We start from the raw sequence: 21,597 nt of genomic DNA, 5'->3' as shown, positions 1-21,597 counted from the left end.
GTGTAGTTCATACTTCTGCACATTGCAGAGGAACAGCATCGTTTAAGGTGAATCACTGACATTTCTGTTAACAATTAATCCAGAGATATTGTCGCTGCGAACGCCCCTTCTCGTTGGTGGTCGGCGGAACTAATTATCACTCACCTGTGTGCACTTGAGCAGAACAAAGATGCGCACGTCTCCAATCAAAGTGGTATAGTTAGAACCGGCAAAACGCTAATTCAGCGTGAGAAAGAAAATCGCTATTCTCATCGAGCTTTCCTGAAGCTGTGCAGGATCGGGTATCAATTCAAAGACTGAACAGACAGCCGGTAAGATTGCCACATTAATCAGACTTTGCTGCGAGTGACACTTGTTGATTGTTGCACGCTATTAAGGCATTGCGGTGCAAGCGGGAAGAAACTCCGTTGCGAGCTGTAGTATCTGTTTGTTGTAAATATTCACGTGGTAGTTTACGGAATGTGTTGCGCAAATATTGGTTGGTCAATTTTATTGTAGTTTGCTTAATGCAGTGATTTAATTCTGATATGTGTTCTGATGTGGGATAATGTTGTAGGCTACTGGATTGGTGGCTTGTAAAGACATGGTTTAAAAGTGTGCATAGTCGTATTTGCATATAACATCTGTCTAAGATGGAAGCTAAAAATATTTAATTCAATTTAATTGTAAATTGTAGTTCATGGGAGTGAATATGTATTGTGAATATTTATATGGGTGGAATGTGCTAAACTCACTGCTTGACTATTCAAATGTTTAGTGATTCATTACATTACATTACATTACATTACATTACATTACATTTGGCTGACACTTTTTAACCAAAGCAACTAACAACATGGTAAACAGTAAGTTTTAGAACAATTCTCACAATTTTAGGACAGTTTCAAAAAAAACATTAGAGTACAGTAAGAATAAGTGCGTCGGTGAGTGCTGTTTTTAACAGTTACTTGTCAGTTTAAAACGGCTGGTGAGTGCTAGGATCAGTAAGACTTGTTGTAAGTGTTGCTATGAGAGTAGATGTTCTCTAAAGAGCTGGGTCTTCAGGAGTTTTTTGAAAGTGGAAAAGGATGTCCCTGCCCTTGTAGGAACTGGCAGTGTGTTCCACCAACGAGGAACAACAGATGAGAAAAGTTTGGATTGGCTTGAGCGTACCGGTGGTAGAGCTAGACGTCGTTCGTCAGAGGAGCGCAGCGGTCTGGAGGTAGTGTAAGTCTGTATGAGGGCATTCAAGTAGGTGGGAGCAGAACCGGAGACTACTTTGTAGGCAAGCGTTAGAGACTTGAATTTGATGCGGGCCGCCATAGGTAGCCAGTGTAGCTGGATGAGCAGCGGGGTAACATGTGCCCTTTTGGGTTGGTTGTAGACCAGGCGCGCCGCCGCGTTCTGGATCATCTGAAGTGGTTTCACTGCGCAGGCTGGGAGACCTGTCAGGAGGGCATTGCAGTAGTCGAGTCGTGAGATGACTATTGCCTGAACCAGAAGTTGGGTAGCATCTTGAGTCAAGTAAGTCCTGATTTTCCGTATGTTGTAGAGTGCAAAACGGCATGACCAGGCGACTGAGACAATATGATCCGAGAAGTTTAGTTGGTTGTCAAGAACAACTCCTAGATTTCTTGCAGTCCTGGTCGGTGAAACAGACAGGGAGTCAAATTTGATGTCGATGTCGTGGTGTATGGTAGGTTTAGCTGGGATGACCAGCAGTTCAGTCTTTGAGAGGTTCAGCTGGAGGTGGTGTGCCTTCATCCATGTAGCTATGTCTGAAAGGCAATCCGAGATCCGTGCTGAAACCAGGGGGTCGTCAGGTGGAAAGGACAGATAGAGCTGTGTGTCGTCTGCATAGCAGTGGTATGAGAAGCCGTGCGAACGGATAATCTGTCCCAAGGAGGTGGTGTAGATAGCAAAGAGGAGGGGGCCCAGCACTGAGCCCTGGGGGACCCCTGTGGTGAGATGGTGAGGTGCGGATAGCTGACCAAGCCATGATACGTTAAACGAGCGTCCTGTGAGGTAGGATTCAAACCAGGAGAGAGCAGAACCGGAGATTCCCATGTCAGCGAGTATAGAGAGAAGGATACGGTGATTAACCGTGTCAAAGGCAGCCGATAAGTCAAGCAGAATGAGTACTGATGACCGAGCGGTCGCCCTGGCTTCTTTTAAGGCTTCTGTTACAGACAGCAGAGCCGTTTCGGTAGAGTGGCCACTTTTGAACCCAGACTGATTTGGATCCAGAAGGTTGTTCTGTGAAAGGAAGTCAGAGACCTGTTTGGAGACTGCTCGTTCAATGCCTTTGGATAGGAAAGGCAGTAGTGAGACAGGGCGGTAGTTCTCGACTTGAGCAGGGTTGAGAGAAGCTTTCTTAAGTAACGGTGTTACCCGGGCCATTTTGAACGCTGTTGGAAATGTGCCGGAGGTTAGCGAGGCATTGATCACATGTGTGATAGCTGGAGCGATGGTCGGGCTGATGGACTGAAGTAGGCTCGTAGGTATAGGGTCCAGCGAGCATGTGGTAGGACGGCTGCATGTCAGGAGTCTGGACACTTCACTCTCGGAGAGAGGCGTGAATGCTGAAAAAGATGTTCCAGCAGTCCCTAGAGGTTGTAGGAGTGCGGTATCTGAGTCAGATGCGTTGAGTGGGCATGTAGAGAATTGACTGCTGATTGCCGCCACTTTGTTTGTAAAAAATGAGGCGAGGGTATCTGCAGTAAGGCTGGATGGAGGAGGAGGCAGCTGAGGGTTGAGTAGCGATTTGAAGGTTGAGAAAAGTTTTCGAGTGTCTGTAGCGCTGTTGATTTTGTCATGGTAGAAAGCAGTCTTAGCAGCAGTGATGCTGGCTGAGAAGGAGGTCAGGAGTGTCTGGTAGTTTTTGAGGTCGTCAGCTAGTTTGGATTTGTGCCATTTCCTCTCCGCGGCTCTGAGTTTGGTGCGCTGCGATCGGAGGGTATCATTTAGCCATGGATGAGAATGTTTGGATCGAGCTGGCCTTGTGGTAAGAGGGCACAGCTCGTCTAGACACGAGGTCAGTGTGGAGCAGAGCGAGTCAGTGGCTTCATTAACCTCCAGAGAGGAGAAGGTGTTGAGTGGAGGTAGACCGGAGGCAACCACAGAGGAGAAGTGCGTTGGAGACAGGTTCCGGATGTTGCGGTGGAACGTGACCATCGGCTGAGGAGCCGGAGGCTGTTCTGACAGGCTGACGTTGAACTGGATGAAGAAGTGGTCAGAAAGATGGAGAGGCGTCACCATGAGGGTGTCTGTGCTGCAGTTCCGAGTGAAGATCAAGTCAAGCTCTTTGCCAGCTTTGTGAGTCGGTGGGCTTTGAACCAGTTCGAGGTCAAAGGAGTGGACCAGGGCCAAAAAGTCCGCTGAGCCTGGGGCATCTAAGTGGATGTTCATATCACCGAGAACAAGAAGCGGACAGTCATGCTCAGGGATGGAAGATAGCAGAGTGTCAAGTTCGTCAATAAAGTCGCCTAGTTGGCCTGGAGGGCGGTAGATGACCAGCATGTAGAGTTTTGCTGGGGCGATCACTGTGATGGCATGGAATTCGAATGAGACATATTTGTTTGAAGGCAGTAGCGGGGTGAATTTCCATTTGTTGGAGATCAGCAGGCCCGTCCCGCCTCCTCGTCCAGATAGGCGAGGGGTGTGGGATAGTGTAAGATTAGTGGAGAGTGAAGCCGGGGTGGCAGTGTTCTCTGGTTTGATCCAAGTCTCAGATTCATTGTGTTTGGTTACTCTTTTAATTCATTGTGCCTCTTGTAGTCTAGATAGTGATTTAATATCTGTGATGAATTCAAACTGAAATAATTCATGTGGAAATCTGTTTAGTTATATGTACATATGTGTCTAGAGTCAAGTTTGATAATGTCTCATTTTGAGTCCTGTGTGCCTGTTTTACAAAAATGTGCAAATTGGTAAATGGTTGATGTTTCTGGTTTTAAGATTTTTCACCTGTAAATATCTGGGCTGCAAAAATTGAAGACAAATAAGGATAAAGATGGAACAGAGGCCTGGTTATTGAGTGAAACCCAGTTTAAATGTTCAGCATTGGTACCGCCCTATCAAGTGAGGGTTAAGCACAGCCAAGAAGAGAAAACACTTGACAGATATAGTTCAAACGTGCTTACACTTGTCAGGGCATATTGCTATACTGCTGTTTGTTCAGCCATGTTCTCCAAATATGAGCACTGATCATAGGTATCGGCAGCATCATTCTGTGGTTGACGTATAGTGTTTGGGTGGTGGTATGGCAGTCGATGGCAGATTATCTCTATGTTTATTACTGTCTCTCTGCATTACTCTTGGGTATGTATTGTGGAAAGTTCTTCAGGCAAAGTCTGTCACTGCAAGCTACTTACCTCATTATCAGCAATTATCGCCTACTGTAATGCGCCAGTTATGCACTAGTCGACCGAGCAGGTGTTCTTTCTAATTAAGCTATGTCTGACAGACAGTGACTCAGATACTATTTTCAACTAACGTTAGCAGCACATTTTTTAGAAGCCTAGTAGCCTGCCAACCTATAGTCACCAAAACTTTGTCTTATAAACAATCTAAATGTCCCATGTTCTCTTATATGTACAGTAATAGGGCAATTCCATGGAAAATTACATTTTTTGTAACATCCAAAATGTGATGGTATGGTATGATGCGAATGATTACATGGAATTTGAGCATTTGCTATTTTTGGCTGAAGAATGTAAATGAGAAAAATGCACAAAAAATGAATGTTATCATTCACATCATACAAATGCCAAGGCATTTCACTGGCGTTATGGATGTGACAAAAAGTCAATTCCGTGGAATTGCCCTCTTGCATCTTCCGACAAACCAAAATACAGCTTTTGGGGCTATTGATTCAGTCAATCAGACATGGGACAATTATAACTGTTTTATTACAGTACATAACAACAACAACACTTGCCATTGCACATTTGCATTCATATCTCAACCATCAACACAAGGAATCAAAGACACACAAGCAGATATCAGTACAGCCGATAGCTGAACCACGTCAGTCCGATGGGTCTCCTACCTCAGGACGTAGCCCCTCAGTACCCCATTGAGCTGAGGCTCTGGAGGGGGCTGCCACTGGACCATGATTGACTGGTTGGTGCGGCCGCTGGCCACTATGTTCTTGGGGGGCGCGCTGGGAGGCTCCTCAGGCAGCATCAGTCTGCGGTGAAAATAGGTGAACACAGAAAAGATATTTTTTACCTTGATAAAATGGCAAAGGGTATGAGAGTGCTTTGGTATATCCACTCCAATGTTCTGATTTCCAAATGTATTCAAAGGCAAAGCTGAGAATTGTCTCTATGCGGATTTTGGGGAATAATTATTCAACACATTCTGAGTAAAACAAATCCAAAACACATAATCATCACATATTTGATTACTGATGCTAATTTATTAAATCCCTCATCAAAGTTGTTCTTCTGAATCACTTATTAGTTAGTAAGGTGACAAAATTGTGTTAAGCCTTTGGGAGCTCAACAATGACACACAGTTTGCTTAAACCGTGACACATATGTAAATGGACGAGAAAGATGCTCTCAAAAAATCTGAGAAGGAGCAATCTCGTACAGCAACTTATAGTTCCAAAGGCACAGTTTGAAACATGATATGAAAATGGCAAGCTTATTTTACTCCTGTCTCTGGAGAGAGAGCTCCATTTTCAGTCATGCATTTGATCAGAACGTCTTGTGAAAACCCTTACATTACTATAGGGTCATCTGATGAGGCAGGATCTCAAGTGAGTATATCTGCACTTTGAGTTATACTACGTTCATGACAACCTTAAACTTGAAAAATCCTGACTTCCAAAATAAGTGCCTTCATGAGATCAACTCGGAAAACAAATATGTATTCTTGCAGTATGTTTGTTTTTTCGTGTTGCCTTTGCAGGGAGGGAACGCATAAATACGTTTACTGCTTACTGTGGTTGAGCAAGAATGAGGTAAATCAGGTACATGTTTCTATTTGTAGTTTTAATTTAGTGATGAATAAACTTGCCTATTTGTAATGAGAATGAAGTTTGTGTTTACACTTTACTTGACAGTGTCGACATAAGAGTGACATGACACTGTCATGAACGTGTCATAAACAAGTCATAAATGTTTATGACATAACGCTTCTGTTATTAAGTGATTCGGTTTTTGTCATAACAAGTTAAGGTTAGGATAGGGTTGGGTTTAGGGTTAGGATTAGGGTTAGAGGTTAGGATTAGGGTTAGGTTTCATGTGTCGTGACAGTGTCATGTGTTCACGACCATGTCATGTCACTCTTATGTCGATATTGTCAAGTAAAGTGTTACCAAAGTGTGCTTCATTCTCGGGGCAAAAGATTTCCACACAAGTCTCCGAAAATCGGAGCCTTTCACATTTAAGTAATTAAGTAATGTCATGAACACAGCATTAAAATCCATTTATGCGATAACAGAGGTAGCATGGAAGCCAAGGAATCTTCACGAAGGTGGACTGATCTCAGTTCCACAAATTTATTTAAACCATGTCAAACAAGCTGATCTCAGTTTCACAAATGCATTTTGGCCATGTCAAACAAACATGCTGACGTTTCAGCCAGATGCTCTGATGTGTTTGAAGCTAGTGTGTACTTACTGGACACTTTCAGTGGATGCTATGGAGAGTAATGGTCACTCACTTTACTGACCTTTGGAGTTGAATGCACATTAATATTTCCTGACCTGAAAACTTAACTTATGTAAGTCCATGTACAGTATAGCTAACTCATTAAAATCTTCCAAAAACACTTGAATGTTACAGGTTACAGGAGGGCAGAATAAGTTTTGATTGCAAAACAGCTGTGGTAACTTCCACCCACTCTCTAGGTTAGTGTTCAAATCACCCAGTGCTCCATATGTTCTTTCTTTTTTTACACATTGGACAGACCTCCAGACCTTTATATTTGTTACTCAGTGCTTCCAAACAAGTGCAAAGCCTCAGTTATTTCTATTCATGCACATATTCATGCACATTGTTTGAAACCTTTGGAAGAGATACAGTATATGTCAGGAGCCTATACAACAGAGATCTTTTTTTAATACTAAGTGTAACTTTCACAAAACAATATTAAAAAAACACTACAATGTACATTAATATGCATGCTAGTGCTATTGATGGTCTAACTAATGTTTAATCAAAAATTCCAAACAAATCTTGCATTGTCCCAGATGACCCGGATTTCATACTTCAACAAAAATAACAACATAAGGGAAAAGGAGAGAGAAAAACAAAAAGCCTTCCTCTCTTAGTAATGTGTTTGATGCTAATAAAACTGTTACTAATCCACAGACTATAAGCATGATGAGATGCAGCGCATATTTCCCTGGAGGTAGAGAAATAATAAAAGCCTAATGAGAAGCAAAGGTCCATTTGTAATGTGAAGGCATAAAGTTGCTCCTCATAGGAAGCCAGTTTGTTGGATGGATGGATAACCTGGCAAGCTTATTCCCTTGACAGGCTCTAATCTGGACGTTTGCATAAGTAGTGACAAGTGCACATCCGTAAGTAAATGGTAAATAAAAATGCAGTCAGTGTTGTGAATGGAGGAGAGTGAAGAAGAGACAGGAGTGACATACAATCCAGTCCACAGAGTTGCTTGAAAACTAGAGCGTTTTTGAATGGCGGTCAGAATGGTAAAATACACACAGCACAGATCCATCATGGTGGACTAGTGGTAAAAACAGGTGGACATGACATTCTAGAATTAAAGGTATACATTTGTTCTGCTCTCCGAAAGTTGTCACCTGAGACTTCTGGAAACACCCTCACACTCCCGAGACATCATCAACTTTTCTCAGATGAATGAAAATTAAAAATGAATCACAGTGTCGGCGAGGCAGACTTGGCAAGATCGTCTCTCTGCTGTGCGTGCGCTCCATGCTAATGGACAGTTAAATCTACATTAACTTTTAATGGGTTCATTGGGTTATTTCAGATTAATGGTCAACCCCTTGCTAAATCTCTGGCCACTTGTTATTTCTCCCCAGCCGTCCATTTCATAATTAATGCCCTCGATTACCAATACCACGGTGCATCTCTCCTCTCCTCCGATGGCAACATGTAAATCTGCCTAATCGTGAGCATACGGCGGTTGCACTTCTGCCGGCCTGCTACAGTGCCTCGCTGAGACAGCCCTGTCCTTCATGGGTGTATTTACGCGTTTGTTTTACACACTCGTGGCACAGCCGTCAGCCATTAAACATCTGCCTCTCAGCATAAACAATGCTGAAGCTGATCCATTAATTTCCTCGCAGGACGCAGACTGCGTTCGGCGGCGAATGGCCTAATGGAATGACCCGAGAGTGGCGATGTCGGGGAATAAAAATAAAGAGCAGGCAGTTAATCATCCATACAGTATGGAAGAGCCTGGTCCACTTATTAGCTGGTGGCAATATCAACAGGCAGGCTTGAATGATGGCAGTGACATGTACGCCCGCTCTGGGTCTGAATATTCATGACAACACCTCCCCATGGTGTTACCTTGAAACGGTAGCAAAAACAACAACAACAACAAGTAGAACAACAGCAACTACCACAGACCACTGCGATGAATACCAGCCAACGGCGCCACTTCCACGTCTCATTACGGGTGAGCAGGCTAGACGCCGCTTTTATGAGACTGTCATCCATTTTACTGCTCTCCCTGCCTAATAAGAAAAAAAAAATGACAGATGTGACACGGTGACTCTGGGCCCGGAGACAGAAGACTGATGGGGGGAGCCTTCTGCAGCGGTGACGCTCGCTCTCTCCTGCTTAACTCCGTCCCTGAAGAGGCGGCTTGGCGCGGAAACTAGCACAGGCTGCTCCGAAACTACCTCACGGCCACACTGCTGTTTGTGTGGGAAAGAAAGCGAGAAGGGGTGCAATGCATGTGTCCAGGGGGGAGGAGAAGATATTAACTTGGGGTTTGTGGTATTCACCACCACCAACACTCGGGATCAGAATCAATTGTGCAGATTATCTGTGAGCGTCTCATGTTTTGTTCTCGTGCTTTTGTTCATTTTTGACAGTAACCTTACAGGCTCTGAGCACACTATGGGAATTGTGTGGTTTCAGGCTATCTAAATGGTGCATCTATTTTCAGAGGATTTGTCACTTGCATAAAAATAAACCTGGCTAAGCATTTGTAAATGGAAAAAAATATATAATAGCAACAGAATAATACTGCAATGAAAGAAAAACTTAAAACAAGGAATTACTACATACATGGGACATATTGCCGTTTTGTGGCCCACCTGATAACTAGAACATCTGGCAGATCTCAAACACATTTTAAACTGGTCCCACTCAACCTCATGGATAATTTAAACACCAATTCCATAAATTAAAGCTCTTAAATGTTTCAAGCATTCTGTATGGCTGCGATAAAGTTAAGTATTAATTGAGGCCAGATAGGAGTTCACTCGTCAGTGAGCCAGTTGTTAAAATGTTAATATTCATCTAATCAGATTATTCCTTGAGATTAACCTAGGTGACATTATCATTAGGGGGAAACTAACAAACATGTGCTTCCCAAAGTAGGTCTCAGAGTCAAGAAGTAGCCTAACTGGTCAGAAAATGGCATTATCCTATTAACAGTATCTGTAATATGACTGAAACACCAAAAAAGGCCTTGTGACATTGTGAGGATGACGACACCGCTTCCCCCAGTGTGTGGGTTTTGTCGAGAATAACTATGGCCTGCTTCAGGTTGTCGCCCATATTAACTGCTCTTGGCATTTTGACTGGGCTGCGCTGTCATTATCCACACAAAAGGCAAATGAAACACTCTCCCTCTGCTGCCACCTCTGAATAAAGCGCAGCCTGCCGCCAACGATTTCACTGAAGAACATCTGCTTCCAGAGGATGTGTGTATTCTTTTTGACTTATGGGTGCGTGGCGCACCGATTTGGGTGGTGCATACAGATGACTCATTCCGCAGTGTGAGGGACGGCAGTTGTGAGGGGGGTGAAGGTTAGTAGCACCTCCTCCACAGATGCAGGAGAGAGGTCCAGTTTAACCTGTCAGGCAGTGATAAGAGTTGGCACAGCAGACATTGGGCAAGGTGTCTGACACCCAGTGAAAGAAAGCTCTGATTAAGGGAGAAGGTGAGCGAGGAGTATGGGACAGGAGAGCTAGAGAGTTGGAGAGAGAGATAGGTGTAGGGGGATGCAGCGCCACTTTCTGTCCTTCAGGGCTCAAATGGTCTTTTCTGCAGAGGCAAATGTGTTCCCTCACAACGCCAAATATCCTGGGGGACACTGTGGGAGTGTGTTGAGGTTCCCCACAAACAAAATAGACAAGTGCCAGGGTATAGCAAAGACAGTAGTAAATGGGGTGGGCTCAGAAACAACTACACAGTCACTACAAGGCCTCTGGCCTGCACCAGTCTGGGCATAGACTGAATAGCCAGAGCACACAATGTTGCAGGACTGAGTTCAGGAGTGAGCTGACTGTGGAGCTGGTTAAAAAGTCATCTTCATTCATCTTGTTGTTGTGCGGCACAATTGATCATTGTGAACTAGACCTACACCACTGCCATTGACTAAATAGAGCATAATTATGCTACAACCCTGTGATGATGATCCAACAGCATAGTTAACACTGAGCACTACTGTCGCCTATGAATCAGAAAATTAATCAGCAAGATACCAGACCCCTGTTAATTAATATCCCATCTCAAAGCAAATCAAATCTGACAGAGGCAATGTCAAAAATCTCATCCACAATGGCAATTCACAACAAATTAAAACGAGACAAAGAGAATGAGACGAGGGCAAACTAAACAAAAGCATGCTGTGGTGTTCAGTCAATTAGCTGCTTGAGCACTTCGATGTCGGGACGCTGTCTGTGTGTTACGTAACTAAGTGTGTTTTACCTGAGAAGCAAGTAAGTAAGTGTGTTGTATCTGGGTAAGTAAGGATTATACCTGTTGGTCTCGGTGCTGTACTGTCCCTTGCCCACTTGATTGACGGCACACACCCTGAATTGGTAGGTCCTGGCGGGCGTGAGCCCTTTGACCACCGCGCCAGTTAGGGATGGGTCCACCTCTGGCAGGTACACCTTCCATGGGGAGTCTGCAAAGACCAGAACAGAAGTACAGTGACAGAAAAACAATAGACAACAAACAACATAAATGAACATGAATAGAAATTGGAGAAGCTGACAGAACAATAGCTGATAAAAAAAAATGAAACATTCGTTTAGTATTCTAGATCTACCATACTCTTTCTCATTGTGCATGCACACACAAACACACACACACACACACACACACACACACACACACACACAGACACACACAGACAGAAGCTCTCACTTGCTTGCTCACTCAGTTCTCCTTCCACTTATCTCTGTATTTCAGGCCCTAATTCCTCATCTCATTTCTACTTTGCTAATCACACATCATGTTCGACCTATTCCCTAATGGAAGGTAACCCAGCGGTTATTAATACTTAATGACTGCCTAATACTGCATCGAGCTCTGTGGAGGATTTTCCCTGAAAATTATACAGAACATCACGCTGTGCTGATCAGTCTGAGTTTCAGATCAAAGGATGTTAAGGCGATGCTTTGTTAAAAAAGTAAAAAAGACAATGCTGGACTTAATAATACCATTAGCTAATTACAAAGTATTCCTTTTTACTACCACCGCTGGCTAAAGTGTTTGGTGATTATGAGACTGTGTGATAAAAACATACAGTAAAAGAAGACAAAAAAGATTTAAAAACTTGAGATATAAATAAGGATAGACTTTGAGGATTAAAAAAAGGTAACGGCTCAAACAGCATGACTAACTACACATCTGTGTAAAGTCTAATCATCATAATAATATATCCAGAGAGCTTTACAATGGCTGTGTGTGTGTGTGTGTGTTCTCTATGTCTGCCACTGAGATGGCTGGCCACTCTCCTTCACCAGGAAAAAGCTACTAATCAGAGTTTCCTTGGACTATTGTGCAACAAGTACCAGTAATCTGTATCCCACCAGAGGTACAATTTTTCATTGTCCGTTCCCAGCTACAGTAGATCAATCTGGTTTTGTTGTGGATGGTTTTTGTTCCATTACGTGGGTCAGGCCCATTTTGCACCAGCAGACCATTGCACAGAAACACTTAACGACGACCAACAATAACAGAAACAAAAGTGGCTCACGGCATGGCCAGGCTCATACAATCACAGGTGACCCAGCTTGAATTTCCCCTTGGGGATCAATAAAGTATCTATCTATCTATCTACAATCGGAGGCCAAGTACACACGACGGGGAGCGCCACATGCTAATTAAGTTCATTCACTGTCTGAATATAAATACATCAAAAGAATAATAGAGTAATTCAGAGTCAGGTGGTGGAGGTGGCAGGAGGGGGAACAAGACTCAGAAACATTTTAATTTGACCACTTTTCAATTCAATTGGCTCAGCAAGGTTTTACTTGCATGAATCAACAAAGCATGAATGGCTTTCATCACATTAATTACAAAAGAAGCTATGTCTTGCATATTACCGTCATACGCTGTGTATGGCTTGCATGCCCTTTCAATTGAATACATTTACAAATGTGAAATACATGTATATGTATTTATTACACGGCTCTTCAGAGTGCTGCAGAAAGTTCCATTCACATGAATGGGCCTTCCCAACTTTCAGAGCTACATTATTTTAATTCTATATAATCACCAGCAAAATATATAATCACCGCGGTCAATGGCAACGGGTTGATTAGCGTCTTTCATATCCCTCCGCAAGACGTCTGTTCGCTTATTGCAATGAAATTTCATTAAAAGGGAAAGTAAGCTAGTAGACTAAGACGTTGCCACGCAACACCTGAAACTGTCAAGTTCTATCTGTGTTGCAAACTATTTATTTTGTCAGCGGAAGACACGAAACTGTATTTTTAAAGACCCATTGTGTTAGGTTTATTTTCTTGTTTTGGCAAGTAGCTGTGTAATAATTGGGATAATGTATTGTCCGCCGGTAATTATCAGAAAATAAGTCCCTTCAGGTCGAAGCAAATCCCCTCCGCTGCGCGTCAGGGTTCTGTTCTCCCTGTCGGGACTTATGTTCTGATAATTACCGACGGACAATGCATTATCCCTCACAGAAAACACATCTAATCAGCATGTGTCATGAAAAAGAAACAAAGGTGTCTATTTATGCTCTTGTGGAGTGGACGGTAGACAGGTCACACAGGGGCCAGGACAGGGATGAGGATGTGGTTCAAATAGACAACCGAGGGCTCATTTTCCTATACTCATCTTCAATTACTTTATAAATAGGCTCTGTCCTGTTTTTTTTTTATTTTGGTAAAACAAAAGTGGACTGAGGACCCCACAACTGGACAATGACAGGAGCAAGAAAAACAGAGTGAGAGAGAAAGAGTGAGAGAGAAAGAGTGAGAGAGAAAGAGTGAGAGAGAAAGAGTGAGAGAGAGAGAGAGAGAGAGAGAGAGAGAGAGAGCAAGTGATCCTGGAGAAGGACCCAGCTCAGTAGGGGTCATCTCCCTGAGGATGATCCATAGAGGCGGAGGGGGGCTGAGCTTACTGTTCTCCGACAGCTCCACCACGTAGTGCAGCAGGGGGCTGTTGCCGTCAAATGGCCTCATCCAGGTCAGGTCCACGCTGCGGCTGTTGCTGATGTTGAGGCTGGCCTGCAGGTTCCGTGGGGAGTGGGGCAGCTCACTGGGAGGGGAAAACACACACGCACGCACGCACACACGCACACACACACACACACACACACAATAAATAGATTTATCAAGCTACACTTATCTTATATAAGCTACACATACACATATCTGTGCTCCGACACAGACAAATGCACACAAACACAGGGGAAACTACTGTGGGAAATCAATATAATTATTTTGCTTTTCAATTTTGTTTGTGTATTTGCTCTCTCTCTCTCTCTTTCTCTCTCTCCCCTTATCTCTCTTGTTTTCTCTTACAAATAGGTACACACACACACACACACAATGAGATGCCATGCTCCACAATGTTCTTCTTCTATCTCAACAGGTATGAATTAAAATGTCTCTTATTGGTCGAGGGACTTAAAAGGCTATGAAGCCTCAGATTTCCTTCAAGTTTGGTCTCCACCTCTCTTCAGCTCTGGCCCCTTCAAAGAGAGACGCCTCTTCATTCTCATTCTGCTCTGTTTGCTGCTCTCACTGGACGCACACAGACATTTATTTATGCTCAACCTCGTTGTTTTTGCTCCCTTATTGATTGCTTTATTAATCATTTCTGCTGTCCTACTGGGGCCATGTGCCAAGTGCTAGCCAAGCTGCTAACTGAGAAGGAGAAAAAAAAAAAAACTTTGTCTCTTTTCATCGTAAATTAAACCCAATGAGAGTTAACAAACGGAGGAGTTTCATCACATCCTCTTGTTTTTTTTCCCTAGTACAGACTTGGAAGGGACCTCAGGGATCCTGCCGGACCGTCTGCCTGCCAGGCTTTGCAGGTCGGTCAGAGCAGGGTGGACTGTGTGCCTTCCGCGTTACTGCGTCACGGATGATGAAATACAACCTGGAGATGTCTCGACCCGGCAAATGGTTGGATTTAAGAGGGCCCTGCCCTCTCTTGCAAAGTAATGACTGCCGTACGTCTTATCTAGGCCGGCTGAAAACATTTTCATGTATTCCGCCTGCCTTTTCCTCTTACATGGGCGTCCTTTTAAAACATGCGATCTAATTGATGGGCCAGTATAAATATGGCTGGTATCTGCCGGCTACTTAAAAATAGCTGATTGCATGGCTGCACCAATATGCAAGAGGAATGAACGCTTTCAAATAAAATGAAGCATCTGCATCAATAAATTGTGGGTCTCCAAGAGACTAAAAGCCTTATCTGTCTAATGCAATGCTATGTAATGCTTCAACAGGCATTAATGTTGCTGTATGGTCTATTGACACTGATAGATAAAAACGGCTTTGAAGGCTTCACCTTATCATTGTAACGGAGCCATTTAGCTGTAGACCTTAATGATGAATGGAGACAATGTTAACTTCCCCAGTGCATTAGTTTTTCCAAAACATCTTTGTTCTTTGGTGAACGTTAATGCATTTTTATTTTCAGAGAGCTTTTAAATTAGCCTATATGTTATGTATTTTTCTTGTCTACTTATTTTTGTATGACGCAATCGTAATGTGGTTTATGTGAATAGTATTCCAAGATTTTTTCCAAGATTTTTCCCCCAGACAAATGCTGACTAAAAAGCACAGATCTGTGAGAGCAGAAGCTTCAAATAGCTTTGGTTGAAGGCTACTGCCCACTCAGTGACGATGAAAAAGGTCATGTTTTTTTTCTATTGGTAGTTGATGGAAGCACACTCTCTCGGAACAAACAGCAGGGAAAAAAGCACATCCCCCACAGTGGGAGAGACATTTTTGCAGAGCTCGTACAGTGCAACAGGAGCACACTCTCGAAAAACAGCTCCTCCCGCGTGGAGTAAATGATAGAGAGCAACAAACAACACAACAGGGCAAAAAAACAAAACCCCTCAAAGACTTTGTTTGTCACCCGGTACTTGCCGTAGAGGGCGTGGATGTCACAGCCTCAGAGTCCTAGTTGCACTGAGCCTTGGACCAAGAACTCACTTTACCTTTTGTTGTGTCAGGTTTTTGGATTTCTTCCTGAGAGGAACGCTATATTTCAACACAAGGCACAAAGAGAAAACAACAGCGGCCCAACCAGGATGTACTGAATCTACCAAGGGGTTTCTCGGTTGTTAATGCTGTTGTTGCTGTTAAACAGCAGGACTACGATTGAAATCTGAAATATGACGCTGAGGCGGAAGGTGACACCCATTGCTCATGGTGGTGGAGCACCATAAAGGGGCGGGGCAAAGGCAGACAGTCAGGCCTTTGCCCAGGAACAAAAAAATAAAAAATAAAAACAAAAACAAATACAAACAACTCACATGACCTCCAGACGGGCAGACTTGGAGTCGTTCCCGGCCAGGGAGAGCACGTCGCAGGTGTAGTCACCAATGTCGCCGGACCACGTCTGTGTGATGAGCAGAGAGCCATCCTGCAGGCTGATACGCCCCCCTCTGGACTGACTTACCAGCTCACCATCTTTCTTCCACACAAAGCTGCACACAAGGGAGGAAAGAGAATGTGATCAGTCACACATCACACTAGTGCTACATGGCAACTCCTTACAGACACTTGGCTGTGAAGCACATGATCAAATGTGAGGTGTGAGACTATGTGTACGGAACAGTAAACCCTTTAGACCCTACATTTAGGACTGAAAAGACTTGTGCTTACAGGTCTACTGCATTTGTTTCAAATGTTTTATGGCATTAACAGTTCCAGTTCTGCTTGGAGAACTGAATTTCTAAGCTAAACTGAACTCGATACTGCTGGTACTGTGAGTTAACCTCCTGAGGCCCTGAACCACACACAGTGCTGGACAGTGCAGCCAAGACTTAGAGACAAGCTGCGGCCTTATTTGAGCAGATTTCCGTGTGTCAGACTGGAAACTATGTTCCTGGTGTCATGATGGATCGCACAGCCTGGGGGAATGGGGGTCGACACACACATACACACACACACACACACACTCACTCACTCACACACACACACACACACACACAGTCACATCATCCATCATGCCTCTACCTCACAGCCACACGGGGATCGTGGGTGGCACCACATTCCAAGATGGCCGTCGTTCCCTTTATGACGCGGCGGTCCGTAGGTGGCAGCGAGATGGACGTGCGACCTTGGGAGAAGAACAAGCGACAGTACTGACACCATTACCACCACTCAAACACACTAAACAGCCTCTCTGAACAATCGGGTACACACACACACACATGCACACACACACACACACACACACACACATATTACTATGGTGTGCATTTCTAGCCCGTCAGCTACCTCGTCTAGATGCTAACTGCCTGTGTTTTTGGCTATACATTATCCCCTCATGTGGCATGTACTGTACATACAGTAGAATATCTAGACTTGTGAGTGTGAAGTTTGAGCATTTTGGTGTCTGACAAGCAAATGAATGAACAGTACCTCTACAGACACCATCTAAAATACGCTTTGCTACATGTATGTGCGTACATGTGTCTGTGTTTGAATGTGTCAGAATGACAAAAAAGTAAAATATTTTAAGTGTTGTGCTTTTGATCTATTTATAGAAAACTGTACAAAATCTCTAAAATACCAGCCTTTGATCTCTTCCATTGAAACCTAGAATACAAATGCCAGTTCATTGTGTTAGTGTTTGGTAGCCTAGGTCATGTACTGTACATAGGTTGGCAGTCCGTGGACTTTACATTGGGGGATTATATAAAACAAGGGCTAAACTGCCAGCTGGCAAATTACTGTTCTATATCAGCAGTTATAAGAAGCAAGTTTATTTGGAAGAGGTCATGTTACCTGTACCCTTAAACCTGTAAAAACTCATGATAGATTGCTGAACTGCTTTAATCGACTGGATTATTCAGAAAATGTCTATGTGTGTGTGTGTGTGTGTGTGTGTGTGTGTGTGTGTGTGTGTGTGTGTGCGTGTGTGTGTGTTTGAGGTCTTACTCCAGACGGTGAGGCTGGCCGAGGCGTTGATGGCTCCTTCAGTATTGGCGGCGTAGCAGGTGTAGTGGCCGGTGTCCTGCAGCATCACTGGGTTGATCTGAATGCCTCCCGACTCGAGCAGTGTGAAACGAGGGATCTGTACCGAGCCACTGGCCAGAATCTGAGAGTCTGCCACCACACACACACACACATGCACACAGTCAACCACACGAGCACAAATAGAGACAGACATTCACACTCATGAAAGAGCACACACATGCCAACCACACAAACACACACACACACACACACACACAGGGGGTTCAACTAACTTTTGCTGGCAGACAAGGGATTAATGGGGCATTACTGCGTGTGCGCACTCGACTTTGTATGATTTTATTAGCAGCTTAAAGTTGTCCCAGAGGGAAATCCTCCTGAAACAGCCTTCAATGGCATCTTCCTTGTTAGGAGTTGCTACATGGTATATGTGCAGCCACATAATTGGAATAGCTGTGGAAATCACTTCATGAAGAAAAGGAGAGGGAAAAAAACTGTCGTGGTGGCATAAAATGGTCGATTTGTGTTGGTGCTGCATGAAATTATCTTTTCTGTTGCCAATCAGCTGAAACAAAGACGTCTTAATGGATTCCTGTGAAGAACAAAATACATTACTTTGCGCATCAATTTGTGTCACCACTGAGAATATATATACGCCTGAGGAATTTGGCAAGACATAAAGCCTCAACGACATGACAATATTTTTTCCTCTCTGTTTGTCCTAGGGTTAGCTCAGCCTAGCAGTGGATTTGTACACTCAGGCCAGATTATACTGTACACCCACCCACACACACTACAGCAGAGCCCATCTGATAATGCCTCCTGCTCCTTGGCAGGGCTTCCCACCTGTGTGGAGGGGGGTTGCATGTTGGGACATGGCCCATCATCCATCATACCTGGCCTGCCAGGAGGGTGGCCTGACCACACCGAGGAGAAGGGGTCTCCCCCCGCAGAGTGCAGGCGTTAGTTACCTCGCTTCCAAGTGATGGCGGGCTTGGGCGCTCCGGAGATTTGGCACGCGAAGGTGGCCACGGCCCCATCGGTCACGGTTGCATTGGAGGGCGGGCGGAGGAATGCCGGAGTCATGCCTGTATGGGGTTGAACACACAAACACACACACACACACACACACACACACACACACACACACACACACAAAAACATGCTGGCTGAGAGATCTGACGACTACCGCCCACATTTCTGTTTCCCAAACATTCTCACACACATACACATACACAGACACAAGCATGTACTTGCACAAACATACACACAGATACCCACCCACACACACACTCACACACAGACATAAGCATACAATCACACACACACACACACACACACACACACACACACACAAATCCAACACCAATCCAACACAATGTCTGCAAACACACCACACCTTCTTTAAATCCACTAATCCACAGAGCAGGTGGGTTGCTAATGGTTACACTCTTTGTTCATGAGTAGCTCAGGAATGTTTTGTTTTGTGCCATTTCTTTTAGTGCACTGCATAAGCGTCTCCACCTATTCAGACTAATGGTTTCAGGAAAAGCTGTAATACGCATGACCATAAAAAGACAAATTAGCCGTATTAATAATAATAAAAAAAATCAATTATGAATTGTTCTCGACAAGTAAAGTTTAAGCCACCAATCTGTTGCCAATCTGTGTGGTTGATCTTCTATTTAGAGCCTCGACCACCTGGGGTTCTGGAAAATAGAACACTCCAAAAGAATGCAGATGGCTAGTTTGAAGTGGAAGAATTGCTCCTTTTGTTGGTATATAAAAGCTCTGTGCACTTCTGTTAAACAGTGGCATTTCCAGGTACACCTGGCAGAAGATGACTTGAATGATGTTTAGGAGACTTCTGTATTTTCCCCACCAAACACACTGCCTTCCATTTCTAATGCACCCAAGACAACACCAAGGAGTAGATCAGGTCGGAATTATTACAAACCAATAAGCAAAGAACAACTTTCTTCATGAAGAACACACTGAGATATTTCTTTTCATTGATGATTTTTGTCCACAATGTAGTTCATGAATAGAAGAGATGGAAGGGGACCTGACATCACCCTACAGCATGTCCAGATCATTACCAAATGAGTGATTTATGAACATACTGTAATGAACAGCTCCTAACTCTCCAGAGGCCAACAGAGGCCCAGAGCCTCTCTTCCACATGTAATATCTATGGTAGGCAGTTCTAAACTTGGGATGTTTACTCTAATAAAGGATGTGTGCACTGCTAAGAGGGAGGTCTGCTCTGTTTGCAGAGAGGCAAGCACTCCCTCCATTGACACCAAGATGATCACAAGGTGCAAAAACAGCTGGAAATAAAGAAACATTTTTCTGTTTCTACACTCATTAAAGAGACGTTGACACATTTTCATTATTTTTGATCAGCCACGTGCCACATTAGTTTTTGTACACCGCCTTATTACGTCGACAAATGAACACTTCAAGTCACGTATACAACCCGTATGAATCCAATTATTTTGATTTGGAAGAAGCCTAATGGAAGCTGTGTGACTGGTGGGTCATTTTTAATGGGTGGAAATGTGTAAATGAAGGAAAGGCTCCATTTAGAGGAGAGCCGGAGAGCACTTCCGATGGGGCCCTCTGAGCAGAGAGGCTGCCTCGCTGGCATGCAGAGCAGGGAGATGCTGCCATGGCAATTTGAAGTAATCAAGATGGGAGAATAAAGCCCATTACCGACCAATTTCTGCTTTGGTGAGAAAGGAACAGCCTTGTGCCTTTCAAACAACATGTCCTGAAAGCTTCTTCAATTTTCTCCCACAAAAAGAAAAAAAGGCCTCTTCATGCAGAAGACATGTCATTCTCTTTAATTCTCAGCTGTTTGACACACATTCGCAGATCAGGCAACCGCATTTGTGGAACCCCCTAGAACATCCGTGGGAGACAAATAGCTTGTTTTCTTCTCTTAATGCTATTTACTATACAAAAGAAGCATTATTCTAGGCTCCTATGAAGAGACAACACACAGAGAGAAATTGCAGCAGGGAGTGCAATAATTCACTGTACTTGCCTTTGATCACTTTGGCATGAAACAGATTGGCAGGAGCAACACGCCCCAGGGAACGACTAATACAGCCCTTCAATTCAATCATTGGTCAGTGCAACATCCACAATCGATGCTTTGAGACAAGACCAGGCGCGATCAATACAATGACTTAGACTCTCTGCTGCAGACAACGCTGCGGTCTCATTTCATGCTTTCAGAAATAAGGGCACAACTCATTTCCAAACTTTAGTTCAGAGGGTGGTGTACTGTAGGTGGGCATCAACAGTCGACTCTTAGACTTCAGAATAGTGTATCAGTTACTCTCTTGCCTCTCTGTATTTTGCTGTCCTTGGAGATTGTTCCAGACACAGCATATAATCAAAGACAATCATGAAGCAGGCGTTAAGTACCCCACTCGATGTGAAAACCATTATGGGAGCCCTTTGAAGAGCTTTGGCATGAAAAAATACATATATTCTCAAGCAGTCAGCCTGAAGCATAATTATGGTGCTTGATTAGATTGTTTCACACACACACACAGCACCTGAAGAGAAGTTAGACGCTCAAAACGGCCATCAACGACCAAAAGACGCAACAAAGCTGGTGACAATGAATAGTGGGCTATTTCCTTTGCCTAGTCAATTTCAAAATCATGCATTTGATCAAACACAGCAGTCATAACACTGACAGTTTGGGGGGAGAGGAGAGGACAACTAGCTGGTAACAGAACACCTGTTGTCATATACATTTTTGTGAATTTGGAATAATTTCTGAGAATTTGGGATAATCTAACTCACTTGTGACATCCAGGTAGGTATGCACTTGACTCTCTCCAGCTGAGTTCCTGGCAAAGCACTGGAAGATGCCGGCATCACTGGGGTGCACCTTCCTGACCTGCAGGCCCATGCTGGAGATGATTTTGTAGCGGGGGTTGTTGAGCTTACTCAGAGGCACTGCATCCTTATACCACTCAATTTTGGGCGCTGGCACCCC

General features: G+C 43.9%; 1 protein-coding gene across 2 annotated transcripts in view; it reads right to left on the bottom strand.

Moving 5' to 3' along the window:
- sdk1a (sidekick cell adhesion molecule 1a) overlaps window positions 1-21,597 on the bottom strand; it is a 242,219-nt gene that overhangs the window by 61,167 nt on the left and 159,455 nt on the right. For both annotated transcript variants that reach the window (XM_042086167.1, XM_042086168.1), the window contains 8 exons: window positions 21,402-21,596; window positions 18,551-18,667; window positions 17,544-17,711; window positions 16,617-16,719; window positions 15,911-16,084; window positions 13,535-13,671; window positions 10,924-11,071; window positions 5,030-5,170 (listed from right to left, as the gene is read on the bottom strand). In XM_042086167.1, coding sequence (XP_041942101.1) covers window positions 5,030-5,170; window positions 10,924-11,071; window positions 13,535-13,671; window positions 15,911-16,084; window positions 16,617-16,719; window positions 17,544-17,711; window positions 18,551-18,667; window positions 21,402-21,596 — 1,183 coding nt within the window. The remainder of the gene's footprint in view (window positions 1-5,029; window positions 5,171-10,923; window positions 11,072-13,534; window positions 13,672-15,910; window positions 16,085-16,616; window positions 16,720-17,543; window positions 17,712-18,550; window positions 18,668-21,401; window position 21,597) is intronic.

Source organism: Alosa sapidissima, chromosome 3, assembly GCF_018492685.1.
Source record: "Alosa sapidissima isolate fAloSap1 chromosome 3, fAloSap1.pri, whole genome shotgun sequence".
In the NCBI taxonomy this organism is placed as follows: Eukaryota; Metazoa; Chordata; class Actinopteri; order Clupeiformes; family Clupeidae; genus Alosa; species Alosa sapidissima.
The sequence above is the reverse complement of the archived record's forward strand: the minus strand, read 5'-3'. Positions and strand labels throughout refer to the sequence as shown.